This window comes from Brachyistius frenatus, unplaced genomic scaffold (assembly GCF_029030835.1).
Source record: "Brachyistius frenatus isolate BFR_SWC_R1_liver_20210118 unplaced genomic scaffold, ASM2903083v1 Contig_1, whole genome shotgun sequence".
NCBI classification, from domain to species: domain Eukaryota; kingdom Metazoa; phylum Chordata; class Actinopteri; family Embiotocidae; genus Brachyistius; species Brachyistius frenatus.
This window is the reverse complement of record NW_027210600.1, coordinates 218564-230000: the sequence shown is the minus strand read 5'-3', so window position 1 is coordinate 230000 and position 11437 is coordinate 218564. Positions and strand designations below refer to the sequence as shown.

Below are 11437 nucleotides of genomic sequence, written 5' to 3'. Positions count from 1 at the left end.
CAGTTGACGAGCGAGTGAATTTCTTTTATGTCTTGTTCTCATGTGGCTAAAAAAGTAGCTGTGCCCTGAGAATATAATCTGTCACATTATTTATTTCACAGTTTTCTCTGCAGGGATCCTCAAAGTCGGGCCGTGAAGGAGAGAGGAGAGCAGGTCTGCTGGCTGCTCCGCACATCCAGCTGCCTCATTTCAAACCTCTGAGAGGACTTATTGAAGACATTGAAAGGAGCTGTTGTGAAGCACCCAGACAACGAACAGTGAGCCTTGTTAATTCACAACCACAACTACTCTCGTTGAATAGACAAGAACAAACTGCCAGCCGTGATTTACATTTTATATATGGTCTTTCCTAAAGAGCGGCGAGGACTATTTGAACTACTAAAGAGTCTTTTTCCTGTTTTTCTCGCTGTGATCTCAGGAAAAAAACAACAACCTTCAATCAAATTCTAAACCAAGAGCTGCCAGACACAGCTGGATCTGATCACGGACCTCAGTGATGTAAGACCTGAAACTGGGAGTCTAAAAGCTTTTTTGAGCCTTGTGTTTGTTTTGCAGAAGACAGAAATAGTTCTCAGAGGATGACCGGCTTTTCAAAGTATTCCTCGAATGATAAAACAAATGTTGGCTTTACAGATTAGGAGTTATCTCCATAAAAGTAATAAAAAGATTGAGTCATTTCTCTTTTCTTGTTTGTGCATATTTATCTTTCCTCAGAGTCCTGAGCCATGACGTTGTCAGCTGAGTCACTGTGTGTTTAATATTAGGTGGAGATCAACTCAATTACGCAGGACAGTATACAGTATACAGAATATCATAGACTGTATTTAAAAGTGTTTGTAGTTTACAGGTCTGAAAAGTGAAGCCATTGCAGAGTTGCCTTAAACTACAATACCACTGAGGGCCAGTAGAGGTTGGCTCCAAAAGGCTCTGGCTCAATAGACTCCCATTCAACTTTTCTCATGAAATACAAAGTCAATCAATTTTTTCCACAAGTTGTAATGCTAACATTTTCTAAAGTGACTCCTTCCTATTAGTTTTCTGGTGATCCATCTGAAAATAATCCCATCAATATTTAGATATTAGGCCTCAACAAGCAGTCTGTTTGGAATCAGAGGTGTGATGTGACGTTAAGTGCCGTGCAATTTTAATGTGACTCACAAGTGACAAAAATCTCAGTTTTTAATGACTATAGCGGCGGGGAAAGTGGTGTTTTCAATTGAAATCGCGTGATAATTTTGGTGAATTGTGGCACTTTTGGCAGTCCATACTTGGCATCTGAGTAAAAGGGGAGATTCAGTGTGACTAACTTTACTGCTTTAAGGCTTAAAGGTGGAACAAAAAGGAGGTATTGTTGCCCGCTCAAGCTGTTTAACTGCTTATAGCCATTTGAATTGAAACGATTTAAAAAGCAATTTCAAGTGCCCGACCACAAAGATATAAATCTACAGTATTGAAACTGTCAGTTGGGACTAACGTTTTGTAGAAATAGGATTGAGTTTACGGACGCCAGAATTAAAATTGAGAAGCAATAAAAAACATAGGTTCCACAAGAAATTCAAATAATGAAAAAATGCAATGTACAACTGCAAAAAAAGGAATTATATTAGCATTATAAATTATGAGATCAATAACTAAATAATAATAATAAAGAATAATTATGAGATCATCTGTGTTGTTTTGTGTCTTTAGGAGCTTTTGCCATCACTGAGTAAATATTTTCATCATGCTAAACATTATAGAAATTATTATATGTGAACTATCCCTTTATTTGTGGACACCTGTGATTAGCACAAAGCTCAACGCAGCAGAGTGGCTCCTGAGACTCAGTACTTCACTGTAAAGCAGCAGGAACACAGAGCTGGAGACTGGTACTACATGGAGGGATCACACTCAGAGACTCAGGTGTTTTTCACTTCCATAAGGATTAATCCTTGTAACTAGTCATGAGGTCTGCACTAATGTGTGTGTGTGTGTGTGTGTGTGTGTGTGTGTGTGTGTGTGTGTGTAGGGGGGCAAGCTAGAAAAAGACACATTTGCAGTCAGATTAAATTTCCTCTCAAGACCTTTGCAACAGCAAGATGCATTCCCATGTGTCAATATTGCTTTAATGTGGGTCTAATTAAAAATCTCTCTTTAACCTGTCTGCCATTTCAGCTTTATGACAAAATTAAAGCTGAAGAAGGAACTCATCATTCATCTGTAACACTTTATTTGAAGAGGTGAGCATAAGACTGACATGACCATAACATGACCTCTAAAGGAGTCCTTGGCAAAGTTTATGACTGTAGTCATAAACAACAAGTTTCATCCAGTCAAGTATTTAATTTATTCATTTGTAAAGCTGAGCTGTCACTGTTTGAGATGTCTTTATGTTATTAACCAAGCCGACATCCATCCATCATCCCAGCTCAGGGACAACATGAAAACTCCTCACAAAAAGGCTTCAGGCGACCAGCAGGACTGAACCGTGAAGCGTCTAGCAGCGAGGCGACAGTGCTAATCACTGCAACACCGATCCACACCCCAACACCACATAACCTGTCATTTTCATTAAAAAAAAAACCTGCAGAAAAACTAGCCTCCCTGTCAAAGTGGGGTTCTTAGTGTTAAGTGGGAGATGGTGGATTTGCTTTACTTGCTAAAATGAAACTGTGATGTTTGTTAAAAGAGAGAAATAGACAAGGAGCACTTTCAACATGATACAATGAAGCAGTGTTTTAGATAAAAGTGACCAACAGCTCCAGCAGTTTGTATTTTGTCTGTTTGGAGTGACCTCTGTTTCTAAAATCCTACACGATTCAAATAAGGGACAAATATGACTTTAACAGTACAGTTAATTGACCTCAGCTTCCCAAACATACAGACCGAACACAGATGATATTATATTACAAACTCTTTATCGTCTTCCACAAAGAGTCTTGTGTCACAGATTGTATCTTTTTTTTTTTTAAATATAGTTCTGCTGCCTCTTCTGATTAATTAAAACAAATCTGAAGTGATGAATAAAGCAGGGAGATATCACACTCTGAGGGATAAGGGATTAAAAAGGATATATACAAATGTTCCTGTGGAGCTACAACTTAGAGCGACTGCGCTGTTTGCACGACTCCAAAGACATTTAATAGATGTATCTGACAGGAAAATATGAATTAAGATGTCATGCTCTTTGTTTGTTCAGACACAAACCACAAAGTCTTATGTCTGTGATCAGAGCTAAGAGACTGGGAAACTATGGAAAAATCCAGTTTCCAGATGATGGTTAAATTAAATTATTTCTATCATACATTTGGAGAGAGTCCCGAACGCTGTTTTAGACAAGTGGGAAAACAAGAAAGGACACAGTGAAATAAGACATTGATATAATTCTTTGAATTGTTTTCTGCCTGGCAATGATATACAACGAACACAGAGGCTTTTTATGCCTGGGCTCTATTAAAAAAATACCAAAAAAGAAGAAAAAAGTTCCAGAAAGGCTGGAGCACCAAAAACCAGCAGCTGGTTTACTGCTGAAGTTCTTACTGCGTGCAGGTGAAACATGTCGCCACCTGCTCCAGATGGGATTCAAATCACTGACGACTGCAGGAAATATTAAAATTCTCCCACAGATATAAATACTTTGGACACATTTGAAATGGCTTCGGTATAAAAAATATTGTGTCAGGTGTGATGTTATAACCAAAAAAAAGAGCCACACTAGAGACTGCGAGGGAAAGAAAAACCCATAAAAGTGTCACAAACAGTTGAGACCATCAGTGGATGGAGGTTTTACAGGTTTTCATCTGCAGAGCAACATCTTTCCTCCCTTTTGTTGACTCCGAGGGGCTGACGTGATTACCATGGCGATATTTGTGAGCCCATGTGTGTGTGTGTGTGTGTGTGCATAGGGAAGTCGTTAATGTCGAACGGATGATTCTGGCTCATCTGTCGCCCCGAGACTCAAAGTAAATGGGGCCTGACTCTCCTCGGGCTAATCAGTCTGACTGGAGTTCACGACAACCTGAGGTGCCGACTGCATCGCTGCGTTCATTCAATTTCATCCAACAGTCCAGAATTACTTCAGATAATTACCAAACTCATTTTCATTTCTATCTTCAGCTGCCATTTTGTTCCGTTAAAGGTGACGCACTGTTTCAACAGCAACTTCCTGAGAGCTCACGTTTTCATGAAAGCAAAGCAACACAATTTATTTTTGACTCACTCTTCTCAGGTGCGATCTTAGGGCCCGTATTGAATTGTGATTTCTCCCTCTCTTACACTCCCGCATTGGTGTGCAAACTGTTTTGCCGAGGAGGTGACACCTGGTGTTCAAGCTAATAGCCGAGGAGGAGAGATTTTCATTTCCTCCTGATCCTCCACGCTCACAGCAGCGGGAATCCTTTCTCCAAATGCGTCCTGCTACGATGTCATTTTTCTACCATCTGCTCCCAGCGGGATGCATTTCATAGCGAGTCTGGATGTTTCCGAGCTGGATTTAGGTTGTGCATCATCACCCGGGGATCAGGTTTACACCGGAGGCTGATGTCCGGGGAACAGACAAAATGTTTTCTTCTTCTCAGGATGAAAATAAATGATACAAATGATGGATATAAAAATCTTTGTATTGTAACTTTTTGTTATGTCGACGATACTGTTGATATATTTAAAGGCTGTAAATTGCAAGGTCTACAATTTAACAAATGTATTTGCTTGAATTTGAATTTTCTCCAGATATCAGGAAACATGGACCGTTACACACAGTGAGGTCCAGTTTACAGTCTTAGAGCACACTGAAAATATGTCTTATTTTCACGTAAACCTGGAAATAATAAGAAAGTTTGAGGATTTTGACATATTTAAATCACAATAATTTCTGACAAAAAACTGTTTATTACTTACCTTGCTATTAATTACTATCAAAGGTCTAAAATTATTCCTCTTCCTTGTCAACAACATAGGTTTTTAAATAGCTGGTTTTTTTTCACACAGACTCTATCGATGGTACTCCATCACTCCAAACAGAGTTTGATTTGTAAAAGCAGCAGAGCAGTGGAGTTTAATTAATTCCCTTGATGTAACGCCAAATCTTTCCTCCGGTCGTACTGTTATGTGGATAGATGATCCTCACCAGCACTTTACTGGCAATGGTAGGGTAAGAGGATAATTAATTAATTCTCATTCGGGGGTTCTTGTTGTAGACTTGTAATGAAATATAAAACAATTTTGTTTGCTTGCTAATGTTCCACATGATGATAAACACAACATCTTTCAAGTGTCTCTAAATACTGCGTTGGAGAAATAAGAGAAGAACAATTCTAACCAATGAAACCAGGTAAAACTTTTACATCCCAAGTGCTTGAAACAGAACATGATAATTGAGGCACTGAGATTTGAGAAGAGTTTCTGGCTTTGGGAACTGAATAATTCTTGAATGGCTGTACAGGCGCGTAGCTGCATAAGTTTATGCATTACTTGTTTACACTTGCTTTTAATGGCTGATTTGCATATTGTATAACACTGCTGGACTCATATATGAAATCAAGGCAGGATCTCCACTTTCAGTTAGCTGCAGACCCTTAAAATGAGGTTTCTACTTAATGCAGAGAAAGCTAACCGCTGCAATGCAAAGTGAATTGAAAACTCACAACTAAAACCACAAACACAGACTCAGCGTTCAGGTCTCTGTTTGGGTTTGATAGTCCCGCTGAAATCCAAAGAAAATAGCACAAATAAAAATACAATTTAGGTAAGAGTGTGTGCATAAATACAGGAACTATCTGACACCAAGAAGGAAAGAGAAAGGCAAAGAGAAACGGTGAAGGTGACACAGAGAGGACAGATTTCCTCTCCAACCGGGTGTATGAGACAGTGAGAAAATAAAGAGACAGACGCATGCGGGGATTTTTCCATGGCATTCAAAGGGGCAGCAGATGATGACACACTGGTGACACACTGAGATGTTAACGAAAACAGAGACACATACTGTACCACAGGCACACACACACACACACACACACACACACACACACACACACACACACACACACACACACACACACACACACACACACACACACACACACACACACACACACACACACACACACACACAGACACTGGCACTCACCAGGCCTGAGGTTTCCTCTTCAGCAGGCCCTGTCTCCTCCACTGAGAGTGAGGGCTGAGATGGTAGGTCAGCTGACGACAAACTTTCTCCATCGCCCCGAGAGAGTCTCCCTCCTTATTGGACACACAGAGAGAGAGAAAGACACACACACACAATCAGCTCCATTAGAGAGGTCTGCCAGGTGAAGACAGGAACCCTCCTGTTGTCCATGTTGGACATCTTTAGCTCTGCGGTCTCAGGAGTGAAAACAGCCAGTTGCGGATTCGAATGTCCAACAGAACCAATCTGGAACCTGATTTTCCACCAACGACTGACGTCTGTATTGTCGATCTTGTAACCAAGATATCTTTTTGATAGCATATCTGATTAGCACGCTCGCTAACAAGTCTCTGTTTTCACACGTTAATTCAGACCGGGGTTTGTTTTTCTTTTATTTCCATTAAAGCAAAGAAACTGTATGTCGCAATTCAGCCCATGAATTCTGTGTAGACACATTTTGCTGATTGCTGTGACGTCATGTGTTCAGAAATATGGATTTTGGCAAAGAATCTCACATCGAAATGTATTATGGCTGCACCAAAAGAGCGGTGAACATGTGCCTAAATAATGTGATGGTGCATCTAAATGAAGAAGTTTGGTGGACCAATAAAAAGCAGTAGACAAAAGGCCGGTTGCATATCTGTAGATGATTACAGCTTCTCGATAAACAACAGGTTACACTCACTGCAGGAAGTTACATTTCACACAGTTGGAAACAAGTTTGACATCTAGGGCTATTCATTTATAGGTATAAAATGATCTTGCAGAGTGCAGTGTTGGGAAGGTCACTTGAAGTATAACAGTGTGTTTAGACCGAAAACAACGCAAATTATTCCTGCAGAGTTATTACATGAAAAGTCAACACAAAGATGCAAATGTCCACGAATTTGTGTCAGCGTGAGTTCAAAATATTTAACTTGAGCGGCCGTACTGGTGTGAGTAACGGGAGGTCGGAAAACAACATAACAGATTACCAGTTACCCTGTTAAAACTAATGCAACTCATTTAATTACGTCATCAAAGTAACAACAACGTATTACATTTGGTTACTTTTCAAACAAATGTTTTAAACTGGGCTATAAAGCTAAAAAGTCCCCAAAAAACGAAAAGTAAAATTCGTCAGTGTAAACCTCACAACAGAACTCACCACTGATTACTGTCAAAGTTTAATATGAAGTCCTTCAATATCACTGAAATTAATATTGAAGTGTAATGATTTTAAAGTACAGCCACCAAAACACATCTGAGTTGTGTTTAATTCAATTTATTCACATTTGAGGTGTGAAGCATAAAGCTAACGCGTCAACAAGTGTTTACATGTTAGGAGAGGCATTCTGGGGAACATCAAACTAATGATTTATAAATATAAAATTTTCGTAGATGACCATTTGTCTGTGATCCATCACTGAAGCCATACGCTACGGTCACCTGTCAATCATGCAGAATGAAACTGAGAAAAGACAGAGCAGTGAAATGGTACAGCAGAGACAGAGTGGACAGGATATAATTAAAGGATATGAGCACCAGTGGAGCAAAGAATAAGCAAACACACCTTCTGCCAACATGAGGTTTGTGATATGACAGGACACACCCACTCACACACACACACACACACACACACACACACACACACACACACACACACACACACACACACACACACACACACACACACACACACACACACACACACACACACACACACACACACACACACACACACACACACACACACACACACACACACACACACAGAGTCTGGGGAATTGAACTGCACACAGTGTGTTGATTGGCTTTCCGTAGTCTCTCTCCATTGGCTACCTGCTGCGCTACATTACATTTATTTTGTGCCATTAACTCTAAGTGTCTGAATTGCACATTCCCGCACCATTTAGTGCCCTCAAACACAATACAATGGAAAAGAAAAATGTGACGTACGACGCACGTTTACGGCTTTCCCACGATGACACGATGCTCCCCGTGCAGCTACGACGAGTGACGTTGTAAAATGACATCTGTTGGTTGTGATGCAAAAAAAAAGACAAATCACAAATCTGAAACGTCTCGGTACGAAGCTTGCTCCTGGAAAAGGGGAAACAATTTCAGACACAACAACCGAATTACTGAGCCACTGCGTCATCGCTACCCATCTGCCTCAATGTCACCATATAACTGCAAATACATTTCTTCAGGTGGTGAGTCACGTTTGTGGGTCCCCTGCTGTGCCGTCTCAAACAGATGGTGAGGGGGAAGAAGTGATATCAACAAAGACATTCAGTGTTTCCTAAACTGTCAGGTGAGGAGAGACTGGGTGTATTTCTGACTTGTTGGGTAAAATAATGAGGGGCAGAAGTTGGACTGACGGCGGAAAAGCTATTTTCTATCAGACAGCATTTCTGAAAGTCAAAGAATTTCTGCCCGGCGGGGGAGCAGAGAAACGAATTTCTCATTTTTCAAATTAAATGAAGCGTTAATGATTCCCAGAGAAACACTGTGAAGATGTTCCGTCAAATGGATCTGTGTGGTCAGACAGTAACAAACAACTTGAGGACAATCATTTTCATCTCGCTTGTCTAAATAGCCTACTTCTTTGCTCTGATGACCTATCTATCTATCTATCTATCTATCTATCTATCTATCTATCTATCTATCTATCTATCTATCTATCTATCTATCTATCTATCTATCTATCTATCTATCTATCTATCTATCTATCTATCTATCTATCTATCTATCTATCTATCTATCTATCTATCTATCTATCTATCTATCTATCTATCTATCTATCTATCTATCTATCTATCTATCTATCTATCTATCTATCTATCTATCTATCTATCTATCTATCTATCTATCTATCTATCTATCTATCTATCTATCTATCTATCTATCTATCTATCTATCTATCTATCTATCTATCTATCTATCTATCTATCTATCTATCTATCTGCTAGCAGCTAAGAATACGACAGAAAACCCGAATAAGCGTCCAAAGTTTCTGGATACTATCTATAAAAAAGAACCTCAGCTTTCAGAAGAAGTATTGAGGTAAAAAAAAAAAAAAAAAGAGATCAATGGTGAGCACAAACACAGATAGTCATTAGTGTCATGTTCCCTCGTTGAAGAGTCCTTCGATGTGTTGGTATTTGTCAAATATTTGGAGAACGCTCTGTAGCTATTATGTGTTATTTGAATTACTCTCACTGCCAGAAGGGGTCAACTAAAGTTGTGCACGGCAGGTTTAAAGCTGCACTAATCAATATTTTCACTGTATCACTTCATCAAGTGACATAAACTGTTTAAAGTGAACAAGTCATTTGGAGAAGCAAAGAGAATCGCCAACAAACTCTGCGGCTCTCAGTTCTACGGAGCATTTTAGTGTCATTCAGCTCATTGTTTTGGTTTTCTGTCACAGCTTTCATCAGCATCGTTCATGTTTACAGTTCGTGCCGAGAACCAAACAGCAGACAGTCCAAGTTAGCAACTAATTGCAAAGTGAAGCGTTCAGCAGCAGCCGGGTTATTGTAGTATTAAATGTTTTGGATGAGCTTAACGGTTTTTATTATTTGCATTTTTTTCTGTGCTTTAGATCCAAAGATTGTTAAAGGATTGTTTTCTGCAGTATCAGCCCAGTGGACAGCGGTTAGTACAGCAGGCTCGAGCCCTCATAAATAAATAAACCTTCTACGTCCATCCTCCCAGCTGTCTGTTCACCAGTTACAACCTACAACACAAACTGAGGACTTGCTGTCCATTACTCTGCACACTATTCATTTTTAATAGCACCCTGTAATTACAGTTACACGTATACTTTTCTGTATTTTTTCTGATAAAGTTGCCTAAATCAGATATTTTTTGTGTTTGTTTTCTTTTAAAAGAAAACGCAGTATACAATATATAGATATTGTATCGGACACATTTGAAATCCACTGGACCTATTACTGGTATTTTACAACAAATACTGGAGTCCTCATTTGTGCTGCTTCCTGTGTGGCCTCGGCTGAGATCTATTGATGTTTTGTATACTGACACTGTTGGTAATGTCCAGTAAGAGTGGTCTCATCATGTCAATAAAGCTGCATGAATTGAATTGTGCTGAAATGAATGAGAGCTTTGGGATCGATGGGAGCAGCAGCAGCAGCCTCATCGCGGCTTCGCCGAGGCCACATTTCACAGCATCCAGCTCCCTCGCTTCCTTTTTCTTCTCCTTCACTGTCACTCTTAGTTTCACCTTTGCTTGTTTGGTTTTTTCTCTCTCTCTCTCGCTCTCTCTCTGTCCCTCCCTCCACCTCTGTTGTCCTACTTCCCTCCCTCTTCCTCCACTCCTCTCCCTCGTTACATTATTGATAGAGAACACATCTATGAATCTTTTCTCGTCTCCAGAGATCTGATGACCTCTCCTCCTATTTCTCTCTTCTCTTCTTTATCTGTCTGCCTCATCTCTACCTTCCCTCCAGGCTGCAGCCCGCTGATAGTTTGCACAGCACAAATGGAGCCATTAGCTTGGTCATATTTTTCACGGCATGTCTCTGCTAAATTACTGCTAAACTCTTCCTCCATTCTGCAGATGAATCGTCTGGATGATTCGATCGTTTGAGCGGTCAGGAGGAACAAGGGAAGACCTGACAGACAGGAAGGAATCATTTTACATACTCTGCAAGGCACACGATGTCACAGATAAACCTGTTTCAGATTTGTTACAGCGGCTTTAAAGCACCAAATGACAAAAATAATCAGTATTTCATCACACAAGGTTTATATTTAGTGCTGTGGCAAAAGCCTGTTACACTTAAAAACAATAATCCAGCAGTAAATGACGTGTGAGCTTCTTATTTAAACAATCAAACTCACTGATTTCTTGTGTTGTATTCAGAGATAAAGACATTGTGAGTGTGTAAATGAGGAAAGTGGGCCAGTAAACACAATAACAAGCGAGCAAGAGATACGAGAGGAGGCGGCTCAGGAGGCAGATTGTATCGTCTTTAGCAAAAACCTGGTCAACACAAAGATTAGACAGGCTTGAGATTTACCCTGGAAAGTCTATTTTATGGAGGATTGCGGCTTTAACTTTCTCTTTTGTCCAACGTTAAAGTTGATGATGACGACGTTTACAGGATCTCCTGAACCGATTTCTCACTGAGAATCCTCAAACAGTGACTTCCTGCTATATACAGTAAAGTCAGTGCTGAGGAGTAACTAATTAAAAGACAGAAAAAAGCAAGCGATGGTAATGAGTTCCAGTTACTGAGAATTTTTTTATATATAGATTATCATGGCAAAACGTGAAATAGGCAC

The 11437-nt window shown here is 39.9% G+C and overlaps 1 protein-coding gene across 1 annotated transcript in view; it reads right to left on the bottom strand.

Annotated features, from left to right (window-relative positions):
- lrrc75a (leucine rich repeat containing 75A) overlaps positions 1 to 11437 on the bottom strand; it is a 60566-nt gene that overhangs the window by 25668 nt on the left and 23461 nt on the right. Inside the window, exon 3 of the mRNA XM_069706653.1 lies at positions 6104 to 6216. Within this exon, the coding sequence (XP_069562754.1) occupies positions 6104 to 6216 (113 nt within the window). The remainder of the gene's footprint in view (positions 1 to 6103; positions 6217 to 11437) is intronic.